A 21,078-nucleotide genomic window follows, 5' to 3' on the forward strand; every position below is an offset into this window, starting at 1 on the left:
CTAGTGGGCAGAGGCCAGGGATGGTGTTGAACATCCTACAACGCACAACACAGAGCCTATGGAAAGGAAATACCAGGCTCAAAATATCAGTAGTGTCAAGGTTGAGAAATCCTCACATACATTATACGGACATAGAAAAGTTTACTGTTGAACACTGAGTTTCTTATAAATAATGCCAAGATAAAAGTTTTCATAATTAAATTGTCATGTAGACTTTTTGTATTTTCCTTAGGATAAAATTTTAGAAATCAAATTACTAAGACAAAAAGTATGCATTTTTAAAAGACTTTTGACACAAATTGCCAAACTTCTTTCCTTAATGCATGTAATAGTTTGTATTTCTATGAGCAGGGTATATGAAAAGGTTCTTTTCAATACCTGCTCAAAAATACTAAGAATTTCTGTAACTTTTCTGATAAGCTTATTAAATATATGTACTCTGCTCTATCAGCTAAGCAATAATAATAAATAATTGGAATATCAGGATGGTCACTGGCTCTGCTCTCAGTCTGCTCATGCACAGGAAGTGTGCCCTCGAGAGACTGCTTCCTAAGGGCCCTGTTTCTAACCATGGCTGCCTACACCACCAGAGAAAGACACAGCAAAACTCCTTTACCAACACAATCTCCTAATACTTACTGTCTGCGGGGAGTTGTCAGTTAGAATATTACTTGCATTTTTAATTTGGAGGCCAAAGATATGATTGTGTTATGCTTTTCTTTGTTCACCCCATTCTTAATAAAGATATGTCACTCAGAATGAATGTTATCACGTTTCCTTTAAAATTGTTTTTTTCCGTCTACTATGGCTTTCTCAGAAAGTGCCAGTGCATATTCCTTGCACAGTGAGGTTCAGGGTCTGAGGAATTTATTTCTCTGTTCAAATTGTATTTTGGGGAGGGCCCGTCTCTGAAAATAGATTGACTGTTTTGGTTTGGAAAAAACAAGGCTGCTTGGTTGAGAAGAGATTGCCAGGAAAAATAATAATTGGATGTATAACAAATGAACAAACATATTAAGCGTGAACACTTATATAATCAAATTATCCCTTTCAAATGAAAGAGGATTTCTGATCTGAGTAGAAGCTAGTAACTCATCCACCAGGATGAATAAGACAAAGGGGCTGTGGGATACTATTTTCCTTCAAGAACATGAAAGTCAGAATTTTTACTAATGGCATTTGTAAATTTTTTCAATAAACATGAAAGGCCTATATAATATTTCCAAAGTTCTAGGATGCCTGGATCTTCCCTGTCTAGTGCAGTAAATCCTACAACTGTTTTCAGTTGGGAGGCAATTTAAGACTGGTAATTTTTAAATTTGGATTTTAGCACATGTTTATTCAAGCATCAATACCTCAGCCCCTTACTACCTCTGAATAGAAGCGAGAGTTCCTAAACTGATGCCTTAGTGGATTTTTTTTTAAATTTGTAAAATAGGGATTTAAAAAATGTAACTATATCAGAGAATTGGGATAAAGATTAAACAAGCTGATGTAGGGAAGGCATACAATATGCCTGGTACTTAGCCCCAAAAATGTTCATTACTATTTGAAAGAATTGATTTATCACTGGATGCTGGAAAAGACCCCATGGAAAAGAGTTCTACAGCCAGAAAAGTTTTGATTCCGTGCTGAGCTGTATGCTCTGAACCTTGCCAAACTACCTTAATTGTAACACCAGGTAGAGCACCGTTAGAGTAGAAAATTTCAATATCTCAGTATTCAAAAAGACAAATTCTCTCTCTCCAGATTTATAGGCCCATTTGTCTCCTGGATACCCTTTCAAAATGCTATGCCAGCTTTCTTCTAAAATCTGCAGGAGTTCTAAAAACAATCTTCCATGAATTTCAAACAGTTTTTTAGTACACCTCTCCTACTTTCTCATCTCTGCCATATTCTGCTGCTTGTCACTAATAAAACATTTTTTTCAAAGAATAGATGTTTGGGGTATTAATTTATCTCAAATCAGCCTTTCATTACCAAAGTCAAGAATTATCATTGACCAAGATGCATTTTGTTTCTAAATGTTTCATATTATTGATTCTTCAAAGCCTGTATCAAAATACTAACAAAATCAGAAAACAGTAATTTGTGAGATCAAAGTGCAAACTGCAGTGGGACAAAAGAGGACTGTGCGCTAACCCCTTTTATTTTCATTTACATTCTGATGTAATGGCATAGGTTGGAAAGAACTGGAGGCATGCCCGACAGCCCAAATGAATAGCCAATGTTTCTCTCTATTTGTATAGCATATCATCACAAACAAGAAAACCGTTTTTACCAAAAAAAAAAAAAAAAAAAAAAAAATAGCCTGGTAATGCCTACTCTAAAACTGAAAATCAATATATTTTACAAACTTTAAAATTTTTTTTTTAATGAACACTCATAAATTACCCCACTTAAAAAAATCAGTTGAGTTACTTAGGGTTACAATCTGCAGCTAACTCATTCTAGAGGGCCTGTCAAGATGTAGTGTATAATAAAAACAATAATAATAATCCTATATAATAAAACTCTAATATGCAAATCGACTGAATGGCAGAACAACCAGTCACTATGATGCACACTGACCACAGGGGGCAGAAGCTCAACGCAGGAGCTGCCCCCTGATGGTCAGTACGTTCCCACAGGTGGAGCGCTGCTCAGCCAGAAGCCGAGCTCGCAGCTCCTTGGCGCTGCCTGGGAGACAGGAGAGGCTCCCACCACTGCCGCTGTGCTCGCCAGCCGTGAGCCCAGCTTCTTACCGTAGGTGAGCAGTAAGGAATAAGGGGTCCTGGACTGTGAGAGGGCCTAAGCTGGCAGTTGGACATCTCCTGAGTGGTCCTGGATAGTGAGAGGGCGCAGGCCAGGATGAGCGACCTCCCGGTGCCATGCACGAAATTTTGTGCACTGGGCCTCTAGTAATTAATAATAATAAACAGCTAACATTTATTGAGGTCTTAGAATGTACTAAGCACTGCTCTAAATTCTTCATTATACATTAATTCATATAATTTGTACATTTACCCTGTAAGGAAAGCATTATTGTTATTACTCCATTATATGAATAAGGTTTGGAGCCAAAGAAGTCAAGTAACTCTTACAATAGATGAAGATTTGCTCTTAACATGTTTCAGGATAAATATTTATTTTTTCCTTGAAAGTTAAAATGGATCTTAATGGAATAATTTGTCAAGTAGAAAAATAGATTCAACATTCTTATCATAGAAAAATAAGTTAGCCATTATATACAAATACATTTTATAAGTCATCTGTATCCTAAAGAAGAATGATATTCCTGTGGGAAAAAAATCCATGTTAAGTACCTACATGATTAAAATGTACTGTCAGTTTTGAGTCCTATGCATCTCTCAAGCAAAACATATGGACCTATCTTTATTCAACAGAACATAATTCTTTAAACAATTCTAATTTTTATTTTTCACTTTTAGTCTTATTTTAATTACACTGTTTAATGTCTTTAAAACAAAAACTAAATTTGGAAATAGGTAAGGAATGTTTGGGTATGCAAATATATCAATGAGCAAAATAATTATTTTTTAACTCAGAATTTATTAAATATTTAAATAAACTGCTGACTTATTTTATATTGCAAAATAGTATTACAGAATAGTCTTGCATTTTGTATTCACTTTATATAATATATGGCATACAGGATTTTTTAAATTTTTTTATTATATTATGTTTTTTTTAAAAAGTTTATTGAATTTATTGGGGTGATATTGGTTAGTAAAATTATATAGGTTTCAGGTGTAATATTCTGTAATAAATCTTTTAGAATTATTAAACCAAATTCAAAATATATTTCTAGTGGGCATCCCAAATACAAAAATTATCTACGTTCCTTAGAAGTGGTCTTAAGCCAGAGACCTGCCGTCTGCACAGCCATTTCTACATTTCCCAGCCAATCCTGCATCTGACTGTCACTACATTAAAAGCAATATTATACTGTATATGAGCAACTGTATACTTGTAACAGAACAGCTACTTTTTAAAAAAATGTTGTAATATTTTCTCATAAACCCTATGTGAATCCGAATAGGAACCCTTGCAGTGGTTCTCAACCTTCCTAATGCCGCAACCCTTTAATACAGTTCCTCGTGTTGTGGTGACCCCAATTTCAATGTTACAAATTGAACATAATTAAAACATAGTGATTAATCACAAAAACAATATGTAATTATATAGGGTGTCCCAAAATTTAGGCAAGATTTGAATTTTGCGTGAGCATTAACAACAACAAAAAATAAAAGCCTAATTTTACTTGGTTTATTGAATCAGATTCTAATATCTGTTGCCCTTTGATTTCAATCCCTTCAATTTGATAAGCATACAATTATGGCCCAGGAGCAGGGACAATGAAGACCAATGAAGACCACGGCTTTGCGTATGTGCCAGCAAAGCCATGGAGGCCATTTACCCGATGTGCTATTCCTTACATAACCCTATACTATATACTTTATGAATCAATAAAAAATTTACAATTTTTAATTATAAAACTGTGTTTTCTATCAAAATTACTTCTTGCGTGAATTTTGGGACACCCTATATATGTGTTTTCTGATGGTCTTAGGCGACCCCTGTGAAAGGGTCGTTCAACCCCCACAGGGGTCACGACCCACGGGTTGAGAACCGCTACTGGAGAGTGAAGTACTAGTAAATAAAGTTCAGCACTTTTGCATCTTTTGAGATACATAGTTTTGGATATGAAATAAGGATTATTATTTATAAATCTTGATAGGAAATCCCTTAAAATATTACCTGTGAAGATTTCCACTTAATGACTAAACTTTGGCTTCCTTAAAATCTTCATTTGCATGTTTTTCCCACAAACTTTGAGGTTTGGGAAAATTACAGAAGGGCTAGCATCAAAACAATGTAAAGCTTACAGTTCAAAATGCTATTGTGCCATACCTCACCTTATTTTCAACTGTGTCTCCTAACAGCAGTCTGCAAAGCCAATTAGATATTAGCACCAGCATTCTCCAAAGGAGAGACCATAAACACCTTTATATGTCCATAGGCAGCTGGGCTTGGAAGGAATGAACAAAACTGCAGGAGACACATTTCAACAAGGCTCTGCTAGAAGGACAAGCATTAAGTCTTCTTATACGATTGAAGGCAGAGACTCAAACCCTATGGAATGAGAGGGGCTGTTTCGTTGGTCAGCGGTCAGATGTAGAAGGAACCTGGATACAATACAATAAAGACCTGTGCAAACTTGGCCTTGGCCACTGCATCTGCACCCAGGGCAGAGATAAAATCTGCCCTGTGGCAAGATTTGCTCTGAGAAACAGGTAGCACTCAGCACATAGTAGGCATTCAGTATTACTGCCTCTGATGTTTACTTCCTGGTCAGAGGTGAATCAGAGGCTGCAACATTTGTGCACATTGGAACACTCCATGTGTGTTCTCCAAGCCTGAGTCTATTACTCCAAGGGTTTGGACAAGTTCCAACTCAGGTAATTATGAGCAACTAAATTGGCCCTGTTGTTTCAATTAGGTACAGCATTGTTCGTTTTTCTACCATTTCAGGAAAAAAAGGGAAGAAATTCTTCTTACACGCACTGGTTTCACTGACAGAAGAAAAGGCACATGCACTGTGCTACAAGAGCAACGTCGGCCTTAGTAATGAACACGATGATTGCTATGCTTGAACTTCAATGTTGTAACCAGATAAAGATCTCAGAGAGAGCCAAACCCCTCTGGATGGAACGGGATGACTCTGTCATGATGTCCGCATCACGTGACAACCACACAGGGCTTCTCTGTAACTAGTACAGGGAGTGAGCTTATGATCTATTTAATCCATGCAATAAAGCAGTGTTTATATTTCTAATACCATTGTAGATATAACCTTTCTTTTGTGAATTTGGGTAGGACCATCAGCAGCGTTACAGGAATGTATGAATAGCCAATTTCTCTTTAATGCCAGGGACCATAAGAATAAAGCAGGCTTCCATCCCTCAGCTGGCCAAAGATTTAAAGTCTGACAATATCAATTTGGGGCAAGGATATTAAGAAAATAAAACTTCCATGCAATGCTAGTGGGAAGAGAAACTGGTTTGGGCACTTTTCATAGCAATTTGGCAGCATATAGTAAAAACTAAAACTATTTCTACCCTACATCCCAGCAATTCTGCTTCCAAGAACATACCCTGCTCTCTCACAGGGCACCCAGACACACACACATGGATGTTCACTGCAGCAATATTTGTCATGGAGAAAAACTGGGGGGAAACTAAATGTTGGTAGAAGAATAACAAAATAAAATGTAAAATATTCACGTGATAGAATATCATAGATTGACCTAAAAATGTAATGTCAAGGTGGGAGGCCGGGGGAAGGGATAATACAGAATAATTTGTGCAGTTGGACATCATCCATTAGAATTTAAGTAGACAAACAGTACTTTCTTACTTTTTATGAATACACCGTGATTATGAGAGACACAGAGTGCGTACATACACATGCACACACACAGACAGACATTTGCAGCTTTCTAGTTGCCCAGCTCTCAAATCTCTTTCCTGGGACCGAGAAATTCCCCCTGTATATTTCCTGGTAAAAGCTGAGGCCTGGATCCCCTGATAGAAGCTGTAGAAGCCACAGCTTCCTTTTCTAGGTCACCCTATGGTCGCTGGAGAATGAGAACATGATTTAGCTTATCCACCATGACAATCACACTCTGGGTTTTGTGCCGAAGGCTGAGGGTGCAAAGGCACCAAGACAGTGATGAATGTTCAGGCATGTGGCAAGGGTCGCCCTCCGAAAGTCAGGGGGCCAGAGGAGGGGGTGCAGCCACCCTGTATTTACGGGCACAGCAGTCACAGTAGTTGTGCCTGCAGAGCCTTCCTTCCTTTCCTGCCCATTATGTGATCCTGCATCACCCGTATTCCCAGTGATTCTGCTTGATGCCCGGCTCCCTTTCAATACAAAGCTTCTCTGCTAAAATCAGCTGCATCTGTTTCAGCGTCTTGTGGACTAGAAGCCTTCCAGATGGAGAGGGCCAGCAGCAAGCTCACTACTGGGGGCCCCTGGGGAGCTGAGGGAGAAACAGGACTGGCAACCTGCAATATTTTATTGATCAAGGACAAGGTTCAGGTGCCAACATGACAATCAATAGTTGTTCGTTCATACTGGGTGATAAAAACAAAAGTGTGTTATTTTCATTGGACTTTTTAAAAGAAATAATTTATAAAAGATGAAGAACAGGCCATTTCTAGGGCCCCCAGGTGGTTTAGGTAGATTTCTTATATTCACCAGATCCCAGGCCTGTTTGGGGCTATATTGTTTGGAATTATGCCTAAAACATACTAGTTTTAGGAACAAAATGCACAGATTCTCAATGTTTAACTTGTAGTACTCTTCAAAATTGAAATCCAAACATCATTGCAAAGATGTGTGAGCATACCAATACCCCTGATTTTCATTTCAAAGACACTCAGATACATCCGAGGGCATTACACATGGAACACACGTTTTGGGACTTCTGGGCTGGCAAAGCAGCAGCCAGAGACTTGTCAGGGAAGTCCTCAGCAGGACCACTGCTGCCCAGGTTTCAGTGCCTTCCCTTCATCTGTTCTGTAAACATCCCCCTAACAATGCACCCGGAAGTTTAAAAGTTGAGACAACTTACTACATGGATGTCCTAACACCTTCACTTCGTCAATAGCGAGGTAGCCTTGATGTCCAGAAGTTATTACTTCAAAAATCACCTGGAAATTAAGAAAAAAAAAATTACATTATTCACTCAATTTGTCAGACTTTTACCAAATGTCTCCTATAAAGAGGTAGGTAGTTTCACATTCATTCATTCATTCATTCATTCATTCATTCATTCATTCATTCATGTTTCTGACAAACATTAATGGAGCACCTAACATCTTTAGCCAATGTTCCAGGTTCTAAGATTAGAAAGAGAAATAAGACCCTCACCCAGTTTTCAGGGAGGTTAATGGGAATGGGAGGTCAGACAGCACCTTATCTCAAGAACTCACCTGGTAAGGAGGGAATGCCATGTTAAGAGCCAGTATGTGGAAGACAAAGGCTTAAAGTCCCTACAGGAGGCAAGGTTAAGATTCAAACTGCTTTAAGATACTGTACTTTCTGGTTAACTCCTTCGAGTGGGCTCTATGACCAGACTGAACCATGCGGGGCCCTAGGTTTTAAACAAGTAAAATTTTAAAGCTACCATAAGTGCTACGAAAGAAAAGTACAGAAACTAGAAGAACCTCTCCCGAGGAGGTGGCGTTTGAGCTGACAGATGAATGTGAATGAGCTCACAGTGTGAACAGGGCCAGGCTCCCTCCAGGGCATGTGCAAAAACTGAGGTGAATGTGGCCATGGCCACGAAGAGGAGAACTGGGACCTACAGCCTTCAGGGTCTGCTATGACCAGATACAGAGGCTCTGCTCACAGGGAAGAGCGGGCAGAAAAGACACCATATTAAGAACATAGAGAGAAGGCTGTGCTGATGAAAATCAGATGGAGGAGGAGAATGTATAAAGATCGCCGCAGTGGTGAAACCCAATGGGCATTAGCCACTGCTTGATCGTGGGAGAAGCAGGCAATAGAAGAAGGGCAGCATGCTCTGAGCATCTCAGAATGGATGACATTTTTTAGATGGTGGAGCCACTTCTGAGAAAATGAGGCTAAAAGAGAAAAAATGACCAGTAAGAAGGTTATCAAATATCTCACCACAATTGTCCAAAATGTCTATTGTCAGACTATTATTAAAAAGGTCCACATGACATTGTTTTAACCTCCATTTACACATGGAAGGAATCTGTATCACTGGGAACACCATGGGGCCTGACCAGGGATCGAACCCGTGACCTTCCAGTGCACGGGACAACCCTCCAACCAACTGCACCACCAGTCAGGGCTGAAGATGATGTCTTAAAACACTTCTTGGAGAAATGACATTTTTCACTAATACAAAACCTGCACACAGGTATTTACAGAAGTTTTATTCATCACTGCCCCAAACTGGAAACAGCCCAGATGTCATTCAAATGATAAATGATTAAACAGACTGGTGCATCCACAGCATGGAATGCCGCTCAGCAGTAAGAGGGACTAACTACTGATGTAGCCAACAACTTGGATGAATCTCTAGAGAATTATGCTGGGTGAAAAAAAAAACAACACAAAAACTTACAAAGTATATGATTCCACTTATGTAACGTTGTATAATGTCTAAATTTAGAAACAAAGGACAGATTAGTGATTGCCAGGGTTAAGAATGAAGGGAGAAGGCACAGGAGGGAGATGGGCGTGGTTACAAAGAACGAAATGGACAATCTTCATGATGTTAGAACTGTTAAGATCTTCACTAGGGTGGTGGATATACAAATCTACTCAGGAAAAAAATTGTATATCGTTTATAGCACCATGATTCACAACAGATAAAACATGGGAACAATCCAAGTGTCCGTTGAAGAATAAATGGGTAAGCAAAATACGGTGCATTCTTACAAAGGAATAATATTCAGTCTTAAAAAGGAAGGAAATTCTGACATGCTACAACATGGCTGAACCTTGAGGACATCATGGTAAGTGAAGTAAGTCACAGAAGGGCAATTACTATATGATCCCATGTAAACGAGACCCTAGAGTAGTCCACTTCATAAAGACAAAAAGTAGAATGGTGGTTGCCATGAACTAAGGGAAAGGGGAAATAGGAAGTTATTGTTTTATGTGGTGTAGAGTTTCAGTTTTAAAAACTGAAAGCGTTTTTGAAATGGATGGTGGTAAAGGTTGCACAGTATTATGTATGCATGTATTTAATACAACTTAAACATTAAGATGATAAAATTTACATTATTTGCATTTTACCACTTAAAAACAATTGTATAGAACTGAATACACACACACACACACACACACACACACACACATGTATGCATGCATAAGTAAGGGTAAAATGAGAAACTTGAAAAACCTCTGTAGATTTTAACAATGTCAATATTCAGGTTGTGATAATATACACATTAAGTTAGCAAAATGTTACCATCAGAGGAAACAGGGTAAAGTGTACACAGGAACCTGCATTATTTCTTACTATTGCATCTGACTCCACAACTATCTCAATAAAAATTAAATTAAAAATATATAGATAAGTTACCATTTACATAATATGTTACATACACTGGGAACATATCACACCATTATTTTATGTATTAGTTCATCAAAAATCCTTCAAGAAACAAATATTTCAAGAATGTGCCATGAGTGTATTGTAGATACAACTTTAAAACCCAATCTTTCTGATTCCAAATATCAAGATGTTTTCTCTAGTGCACATTGCCTGAATAAACACTTCAATCCCAGCACTATTTGTTTGTGCAACAGATACAAAAATGGAGAAAGCAATCAGCAAAGCCTCAAATGGAAAAGCTCAGGACGCCTCTGAGATAAGAAGTCATCCCAGATACACCTGCTAGACTAGGTGACATTGCCACAGTGCCACCACACTGAAATATAAACCACACGGGGAAGAGAAGAGGCCCAGTGGTCGAACAGAAATGAAATAAAACTTTGTCCTGTTCATAAATTTAATTGTTTTTTCACTGACAATTTGCAGGAAGAAAGAGATGCAGGGATATTCCCGCAAATTAATCTCTCTACTTTGAGTCTATAAAAAGACAATTGTGGGGACACATAGCTGATGAACATTGTAGAGGAAAAAGACTTCCCAAGGCCCTCAAGACAGAGCCCCTTGGAAACAGTCATATCCTACCCAGCCGGGGACAGCAACCGTGGGCAGTGCAGGGACCAGCTAGCTGTTCTGGTCAGAATGGCCACTTCACTGACTGATGTCCATGACCACCAGCTACCCGAGAACAGCATCGCTCTGATCATGAAATGGTATTTTGAAAGTTGTACCCCAAAACCTTTATCCAATATTCCTTCCTCTCATCTGTCCTCCCTTCATTCTTCCCTCCTTCCCTCCCTCCCTCTCATTCATTCATTCATTCACTACCCCGAGTGTCATCTCCATTCCAGGCACTCAGATAAGCACTTAGAATATATCATAAAGAGAACAAATGAAAACCCCTTTTCTTATCAAAATTCACCTTAGAGAAAATTATATTTTTACTTTATCAACTACAAGGGCTGAAGTGTCTCATAAAAGCAGAGTAATCTTTATCATGTCCATATAAAACATGTTCGTGTGGGCTTATTTTTGAAGTTGATATGTGTGCATATAATGCACAATATTTTATTTAAATCAGAATGGGGCCAGGACCTTACCAAAGAAAGAGAGAAAGGAAGAAGGGGAAGAAATAACAGACCTAGAAAAGTCACTTTGAAACCTCTGAACCTGTTTTTCATCTGCCACTAAAAGCTCAAAGATTAAGTCTTATTACCCAACTATTCCCAAATATTTACAGAATATTTAATATGCTCTAGGGGATCCATAAAAATGAAATAATTTTAAGCAATTTAAGCTTTAGTTGGTGAAAAAATAAGGAATATTCTACTTGGTGAAAAAATAATGAAAGAACAGAAGACAACAATAGCCAAATGACAGATGGGAACAATAAGGAGCTCCCATGACTGTGGCCCTCTCCGCCACAGGACTGCATCCTCCTGACCACACCAACCAGGAAGTCTGTGACACAGCCAACACGAACTGCAGCCCAATTTCCCGGTCTGTCAGTATAAACACACAGACGCCCCAGCAAGGACTTACCAAGTGTCCCCCCTAGACTAGAAAGAGAGACTTTGCTACAAGCTCTCCAACTTTCCCAGCAAGATGACTCCCAATGAGGCCTCCTTGAACGAATTAAACACATGCTTACTCCTGAAACTGCTTCTGCTCCCCTTAGTCCTCCAACTGAAACCCAAGAAGCAAAGAAAGATAGCGTCTGATTATGAATACACTAAGAGAATAATGGACTGCCCTTTCAGTTCACTGAAAACTTTGTAAAGTAAATTTCTGGAACTGGACAGTTTTGAGCACTAACTTTCAGCTACTTGTAGAGACAAAAAAAAGGAAAACAATCTTTATAGATATGTTTATGTGTCTACACATATAAACATGGATATATACTTATATGTAATATGTAAAATGAAATTTTATATGACACATTTAAGTGTTTTACATAAGAAGGTTATAAATTTGAAGCAATGACCAATGTTTCTTTCAAAGCAAATTTTTCAAACCACCATTTCCCAGCTCTTTCCTCATAATTTCAATTAAAGGCTTATTAGTACAAGTTTTAGTAGCTGTTTCATCAAGTTTATAATTTAGTATATAAATGTTTCAACAAAGCCCTGGTTGGCATGGCTCAATTGGTTGGCCATCATCCCCTGCACCTAAAGGTTGCTGGTTCAATTCCTGGTCAGGGCACATGTCCAGGTTGCATCCTCAATCCCCAGTAGGGGGCATGCAGGAGGCAGCTGATCCCTGTTTAGTTCTCAAGTTGATGTCTCTCCCTCTCTCTTCCTCTCTTTCTCTCTCTCTCTCTCTCTCTCTCTCTCGCTCTCTCTCTCTAAAAAAAATAAGTAAATAAAAAGTTTCAATTGAAAAATCTTTAAAAATAAAAACATAAATAAATGTTTCAATACATACCACAGAAAATTAAGTATCATTTGTACTGAAAAGTTTGCTATTTGAACTATGAGTAAATGAAGAGATCTGAATTTAGGTACTATAGAACAATCTTGAATTGACTTCTAACTTGATTTTAACACCTGGCCCTTAGAAGATTAACTCTATAGTTTCTAATGAACAAGAGGGTAAAAATGCAGCTCAAAAGATGAGGCCTCTCTGAAATAGGTTTCTCAACAACAGATTTTAGCATCCTATATATAGGTTTCCTTGCCACAAACTCTTGTTATATGGCAAGCTTTCCATTTTGTACTTTTCTCTAGCCAGTGCACTTACCAAAAAAGCTTCAAAAGCAAAAATATTTTTGTCTTTTGTCAATAAGAGACTACTCATTGAAAGTGCAGGTATTGCCCTAGTGAAGTATAACAAGTATATACAGAACCCAGTGGGAGTCCCTGGAATGTCTGAAAATGCCAGCATCTAGGGCCAAAATGATTGAGGTCAGAGGAAACAATAACATTAGAACACTGACAGCACCACTGGAAAATAAAAAAGAAAGGTTTAACAAATTGATTTGGGATGTGGCCGTGCTTATCAAACAGAACAGAATACACTGAAAATCTGTTTTAGAAGTGAGGCTTGGCCTCCTTAGGTTGCCACACAAAGTATTTTCTTTAAAAAAATTCAATTCAAAAAATATCTATATATTTTACAGATCCATGTCCCAAATATCTTTTGTATATATTATCTCATTTTCCCTAGTCAACCATAAGAGGTAGATAATATTAAGTGCCTTTTAAGGATGAGTAGGCTGATTTAGAAAGGTTAAGTAATTTTTCTGAGGTCACACAATTAGTACATTGCAGAGTCAGGGTTTAATTCTAGGTCTATTTTACTTCCAAGTCTGGACTCTTTTTTACCAAAATGCCTGAACTAGTAGGTATAAGAAGGTCTATATATGTAGAATATGTATGCACATACATATACACAAACACACACATATATTTCCTATATAATAAAAGCATAATATGCAAATCGACCAAATGGCGGACCAGTGGGCTGTGGGTGGTGGGCGGGGCTGGTGAGCAGGTGGCACCAGGCCAGCCAAGCTGGCCCCTGATTGGCTTGCCTTGCCGCCTTCTACAGAGGGAGGCCAATGGCAGGGCAATGGGGGGCAGGGCTGGCTGCTCACTGCCAGTGCAGTCCCCTGATCAGTCTGCTAGTTGCCTCCTGCAGAGGGAGGCCAGACTGCAGCTTAGGCCCACTCCCCACCTAAGCAGTCAGTCGGGCATCCCCTGAGGGCTCCCAGCCTGTGAGAGGGCACAGGCTGGGCTGAGGGACACCACTCCCCACCCCCGTGTGCATAAATTTTCATGCACCAGGCCTCCAGTATATATATAAAATGCAAAACTATGTATACACACAAGTATATTCATCCTTTAATGCATAAAATTTTTACTTCCAGATTTTAGTAAGAAATGCAATCATCTACTCAACCTAGAAATATCGATGCAAGGAACATAGTTTTAACAACATACATATTAAGACAAGGTTAGCAAACTGAAGCCAACTACAGATTTGGCCCCAACTTCTGTTTTTGTATTGCCCACAAACTAAAGATGGTTTTTATTGTGTTCAATTGGTGGAAGAGTATTAAAAAAAGAATAGTGCTTTCTGTTATATGAGAATTTTATGAAATTCAAATTTCAATGCTCATAAATAAGATTTTGTTGGAACACAGCCATGCTCATTCATTTCCCTGTTGTCTAGGATGACTCTCACATAACAGCAGAGTTGAGTAGTTGCCACTGAGACCATCTGGCCCACAAAGACTCAAATATTTACTACCCAGCCTCCTGCTTTAAGAGAAAACATTCCTGCTTGGCTCACCAACAAAGTGCCATTACTCTGGATAACAAGAAAGTACTTATCAAGGGCAATAGTTTGTCACAACCAAGCTACTGCACTTCCTGTGGGAACCGTGTGTTCCAGCAATGGCAGGGAGAAAGAACCCTGCTTGCCTGACTTGTTTCAACTGTATTACACGGGTGGTATTTTAAATGCCCACTTAAGTATGTAATGGCATTTTCAACTTTTTAAAAAGCATAATTGCAATATACCAAAATAAAACCATAGACACAAATTGTTTTATAAACCTCAAAACACTGTATAAAATACATTTAAAGTAAAATAAAACACAACTCATTTAACAGTCAAATCTTCTATAAACACCTGAACTACTGAAAATTTATAACTCTTTACTATTAAAACGTGACCGACCCTTAGATCTCATTCTACACAATGTTCTCTGGTATTAGCAAGATTTCAGCTAAATGTTTTTGTTTGTTTGTACTAATTTGTGATTTCAGTAGTTCCTCCCTTATATATTCCAAGCCTGAAATTGCAGATAATATTGAACCCTATACATGCCTTTTTTTCCTATACATACATACCTATGATGCAGTTTAATTTATAAATTAGGCATAGTAAGTGATTAGCAATAATAACTAATACTAAAATAGAACAATCCTAACAATATATTGTAATCAGAGCTGAGTTTGCTCGCTCTCTCTCTCTCCTCTCCCCCTGATAACTGATCTAATAATAGAGCAGCTACTGACAAGTGGGCAAGGAGTGTCTTTAGTGTGGAAACATTGGACAGCGGGGTGATTCTCATCTCAGGTGGGACCAAGTGACAAGTTTCCAGATGTCATCACGCTACTCAGAACTGCACACTATTTAAAACCTGTGAATTGTTTAGCTCTGGAATTTTTTCATTTAATATTTTCAGACCACAGTTGACCATGGGTAACTGAAATCGCAGAAGGTGAAATTGCAGATAAGAGGGATCTAACTACTATATTTGAAAAGCTGAAAGCTACAGTGGTGGCTAAAGTAGTGGCTCAGTATGACAGACCACAGAGTCATCCTATCTTATTCTGGAGTAATTTACTACAACACAGTATTTAATCTTACAAAACCTTTTGTTGGATCTGACTTAATTGGAAAATATAATTAATCTTCATCATTTGCAGATTCTGTATTTGTGAATTTGCCTACTCATTAATTTCTTTGAAACCCACAATCAGTACTTGCAAAGTTTTCATGGTTATTTGTGAATGTGTACAGTATGGAAAAAACTTGAGTTGTCCACCATACTTATGCCAACTGAGGTTGAAGAAGGTAACTTACTGCCTTCCTGTTTCAGCTCTTATAAACACGTGTCCTTATTCCAGTCTATGTAATGCCACATATTTCACATTTTCTGCCTTTTATTGGTGATGTTGTTGTTTACAGTGGCCCCAAGTGCAGTGTTGAGTGCAGTGTTAATGTTGTTCCTCAGCGTAAGAATGCTGTCATGTGCCTTATGGAGAAAATACATGTTAGGTAAGCTTCATTCAGGTCTGAGCCACAGTGCTATTGGCTGAGTTCAATGTGAAGAATCAACAATACATGTTAATTTAAAAAGGTGTCTTTAAGAGAAACACACACACACAAAAATAAGGTTATGTGTTGACTGGCTGATGAAAATGTTTTGACCATTGGCTTGCAGAATTAATCCTGTATTTTCCACATAAGCAACAATTTGGTATTCATTCATCCAGTAGTGGCTGTGACTTTATGGAACATAACAACTGAGAATAATGAGGATCGGTGGTATTAGAGTATATTGGTTTATTCTGAGTCCCCGTTTCTATCAAAGTACTTGGATGTAGGAAGGACTCAATATTCATTTTTGCTAATGGTTCCAAGATATTGTGTGTAGCCATGGGATATAAACAAATGTAAAATGGAGAGGACCAATATTCACTCAATTATTCAACAAATAGCATCCCAGGAGATAAAATGCTGTATCCCCATGGCCTTTGGGAAGCCATTTGCTCTCAGGTAGGAAATGTGAATGAAAATAGGGCTGTGAGATAAGCCGGACAAGCTCAAGGGGGCCACAAGGCACGCCTGACAAGCTCAGTGAACAAAAGTACACCCACAGGATGGTCAGATCATAAATTGCTAACTGGGGCGGCCATGGCAGGTAGTCACATCCCAGGCCTACAGCTTCCTTAGCAAAGGTCAATCTTTACCTTAAATGAGCCCTGTCCTCTATTCTTATACTTCTAAGAAAACATACCTTTGAAATGTCAGAATAATTTTCTTTTATATACCCCTCAAAGACATAACTGCAGGCACTCAAGCACATGACCACAGAATCTCTCATAGTTATCTTGTTGCCCGCATACCATCTCCATGTGCTGTAAATGCTAATTATTAATTGTCCTGTACCCACCAATATAAAAGAAGTATGTATTTCTCCATTTTGCTTTTTATGCAGTCCTAGATGTTTCTCTGCTCTGCTTTCTCCTACCTCCTTAATCTACCACCAACGGATTTCATGTACTTCCTTACATTTTCTCCTTTGATTCTAAAAATCATAAAAGGAATAGAAAAACAAACAGTCATTCTCCACTATTTCCCCAATTCACTAAGGTCTTGTTTCCAGGCATGTCCTCAAAAATTTGGCTCAAATAAACTCTCATAAAACTTTTCTATAGGTTTATACATTCATTCGTCAGAAGAAACAACCAGTTAACGATGGACTCTCATTGCTCAAGAAGAGCCATCCCGGATGCTGGCCTATGAGGGGTTTGACATGGGGCTCTCCTTCAGCGGCCGGCCAAACAGGAGACAGGAAGCAGTTTAACACTGCCGCATCTCTGATCCTCCCCGCTTCAGTGAAGAGCAAAATTAGCTTTCCATGCTGCTACTTTCCCTTGCCGTGTGTGAGCAAAGAAGTTTGCTTACCAACCCAAATACTCACCACGGAAAACATGTTGATGGGAGTCTTTTGTCAGTTCCTTAGAACCAAGGGAATTAAATGGCATATGTCTGTCCTCCCATACATAATCTAGTAGATCCTTCCTGGTTTTGATTTGAATAAAGAGCTAAGGTGGATCATACCCATTTACAAAACCATTACTTTTATTTCTTTTCCAAATGACTTAAATAAATACCAAAACCGTATACCATAAAATAAATGTTCCTATAATGATAAAGAGTCAAAGCAAAACCACAAATTGTGTGATCTTAAGAAAATCAGGAATAAAATATTAAAGCATTGGTTTATATGGGCATGTTATCAAAGTAAAGTAAAAACCTACTACTTTCCCAAAGGTAAAGGCATTCAAAGGATAAGATTCACAGTGCAGTGAACTCTCAGTGCTTTCTTATGTCTGTTCATTAAAGTGGTTCTTAAATGACTTCATCTGTTTTTTTTTTTAACCAATAAACATGACTTCCTCAGTTTTCTTTTTATTTTCCCTTCCAAATTTGAAACACTAATGTTCTTTTCAAATCATTTCTAATCATAGCTCAAATACCCATTGTATAAAATGAAATATGGAATAAAATTAAGGCAGAGTGGAGAAAAGAAAAACACAAGAAATAACAGACCACAAAGAAGTATAAGATGTTAACCCAGAAGAAATATTTTTTCTTGATCATCAAATAATAAGCACAAACTAAGAATAAAACTTAGAGATGAGGTTAAATTTAAAATATATACATTTAAAAAGTATTATCTTTGAAGATGAAAAACCATCATGTGAATCCATGTACCTCCTAAATGCAGCTCTAGGTCCATACTAAAGTGCCAGCCTGTTGTCCCCACTGATTTCTTAAAACAGACTGCTCATCTTTTTTAGGTACAAAATGCAGAGGACAGGGCAACTGCTTAGAATAGCTTTCCTGCTTGATACCCAGTTATATTTCATGGCCACATCTAATTCCCCATGTCAGCCTCGAGAAGGGATGCAATTCAATTGTCTTACACTTGGAATAAGGGCCATAAGGTATGAAATTTATGGAGTCAGGGAATGCTCTATTTTTCCATTAGTACATTTCAGTATTTTCCCAAGTGTGCCCCAGGGAACACTAGACTCAAGATGCTCTGCAAAAGCCTAAATTGATGCCCAAAACTCCAGCTGGGCACCTGTACCTGCCATTTGTCCCTCCTGGAGATTTGGAAACATACCCTGACTTCGAAATGACTTGCAATACAGAGTATGTTCAACTTTGTTTAAATCAGTGCTTCTTCTCATTTTGTCAACTAATATGCTTCAACATTCCTCGTATTTGTGGACCACAATTTGGAAAAGGCCTATTCAGATCTAAAAAACTGGCTCTGAGCAGCAAATTCATGAGAAGCTGCTCCCTTTCAGGGTGGGCTTTACATGAAGTTCTGGTAACATAAGTGAGCTGGAGGCAAACACAGCCAAGAGGTGGAGGTGGCTGTGTGGGGAGTAAAAGTTAGAGCTAAATGTGAAGAGATGGGTAAGATCTCAGCTGCTCATGTACCAGGGAAGATGCCAGACTGATAAAGGTAAATCTGGGTTTAGGGTCCCTAAAGTGCAAGTTCCGTAAGTCCTCCCTGCACAGAAAATTTTGAGCAGGGATCAGCTGGAATCCACTCCTCCTCTTTTCCCAGGACCTTCGGTACCTCAGGAATTTGTTTTAACAGGGAGGCTTCTAGAGCAGTGGTTCTCAACCTGTGGGTCGCGACCCCATTCGGGGTCGAACGACCCTTTCACAGGGGTCACCTAAGACCATCGGAAAACACATATATAATTACATATTGTTTTGTGATTAATCACTATGCTTTAATTATGTTCAATTTGTAACAATGAAATTGGGGGTCACCACAACATGAGGAACTGTATTAAAGGGTCGCGGCATTAGGAAGGTTGAGAACCACTGCTCTAGAGAAACAAGAAGACTGTCATCCTTCCAGGACTTTACCCTCACATTCTCTCTTGTCACTGCCCACTGCCCCCAGCCCAGGCCCTTTATTAAGAGGCATGGGGGAGGAGATTTCAAGGCTACCTGAGCATTTTTCTCTTTGCAGAGTAACCATTTGCATGAAAGATCACTGCCTTCCTAGTCTCTGGCTAAACTCAGAAGAACTGTATTCCAAAGCAGGGAGAAATACAGTGAGTATGGGATTCCAGCAGCCTCTCTGGGTGCAATGCAGGGTAAGGAATCCACAAAAGTTGATGGGTGGCCTCTGAAAACTTGTGGGGCCCAAGAAAAGAGGAGGGCTATAAGTAAAATCAAAGCAGAATCTTTGCGGTTTTGTTTTAAATGAGCACAATAAAGCAAGAGGGTGCTTATGAGAGTAAAATACTATTTTTAAGCTGGTTGGAAGTCAATGCCTAAATCAAAGGAAGTAGGTGCTGCAGCCCAGGTGCACTGATGAAAACAGGTAGCAGGCACTTCTCACTTCCCACTGCTGCCACCCAACAGAGGGGCAGGTTGTAAGTGGCAGTAATCAAGACAAACATTAATTAAGGAATTAAATATGTGTTAATCACCAAATAGTTGACAGTTTATGTTTTAATGAATAGTAATTAACCCCAAATTAGCTGTATTCTGTGCAGTTTATCATTGGGATTTGTACCTGTGGAATACTACTCTCCTATAAGTAAGAAAAGCAACTTAAAATAACTACTTTGGCAAGAACACTTTACTCTGCTAAGAAAAGTTTTTGAAACTCTATAAATGCATAATGAGGATATTATTGGGGGAAAAGCTACAAAAACAAAAGATGCCCAAAACATCCTACTATGATTATCAAAAGTACACAGGGTGGTTGTGTCTAATTTATTGAAAACATCCCCAAATTGAGTAACTGCAAAACTCAGATTCTTACAAGATAAAAAACAACTAAGTCTTTTGTAAGGAGTGACACAGTAGGAACTAAAGTGCTCCACTATTGGCTGATTCCCTTCTTACTGTCTTCCACAAATCTTAAACTCAATAAACTACCACCACTTATTGAGAGGTTAGCATGTCCCAAATGTGCTTTTTCTTTCGTCTTAATGCCCTGCACAGCCTTTATACTTAGTCCCATAATTAGGGAAGTAAGTCCCAGTAAGTTTACATCAGTTGCCTGAGTTTAGACATAAACAGGGCTGATACTCAAATCCAGCTTTGTCTGACCCAAAACATATGTTCTTTTGGTATACTCTGATGATGCCCAGTTTCAAGCAACATGAAATTAAAAGAGTTAATCCAGCCTGGCCAGTGTAGCTCAGTGGTTGAGTTTCATCTCATGCACCAAGAGGTTGATGGTTTGGTTTCTGGCCAGGGCACATGCCCAGGTTGCTGGATCGAGTCCCAGTAGGAGGCGTGCAGGTGGCAGGCTATCAATGTTTCTCTCTCATCGATGTTCCTATATCTCTCTCCCTTTCTCTCTCTCTAAAAATCAACAAAAATATATGTTTTTAAAAAGAGTTAATTCATCAATCTTAACTCATTATATCAAAACTACTTTTAGAAGTGTAAAATGCATGTTTTAGAAGCAAAGTACTATATGAGTAAAATTAAGAATTATCTACTCACTTTACATTAATTTTTTTAGATCTCTATAGTGTGTCTTGGCTAAGTATAATAGCCTAACTACTAGTGCAGAGGTGATGTCTGGGGGGTAGCTGAGTCCCTGTGCATAGAAATATAATAGCCAC

The 21,078-nt window shown here is 38.5% G+C and overlaps 1 protein-coding gene across 12 annotated transcripts in view; it reads right to left on the reverse strand.

Annotated features, from left to right (window-relative positions):
- The window catches only part of PTPRM (protein tyrosine phosphatase receptor type M), a 666,818-nt gene that overhangs the window by 382,225 nt on the left and 263,515 nt on the right, over positions 1-21,078 (reverse strand). For all 12 annotated transcript variants that reach the window (XM_036321438.1, XM_036321437.1, XM_036321435.1 and 9 more), the window contains exon 4: positions 7,640-7,718. In XM_036321438.1, coding sequence (XP_036177331.1) covers positions 7,640-7,718 — 79 coding nt within the window. The remainder of the gene's footprint in view (positions 1-7,639; positions 7,719-21,078) is intronic.

The sequence above is a fragment of the Myotis myotis genome, unplaced genomic scaffold (assembly GCF_014108235.1).
Source record: "Myotis myotis isolate mMyoMyo1 unplaced genomic scaffold, mMyoMyo1.p scaffold_m19_p_9, whole genome shotgun sequence".
Lineage (NCBI taxonomy): Eukaryota > Metazoa > Chordata > Mammalia > Chiroptera > Vespertilionidae > Myotis > Myotis myotis.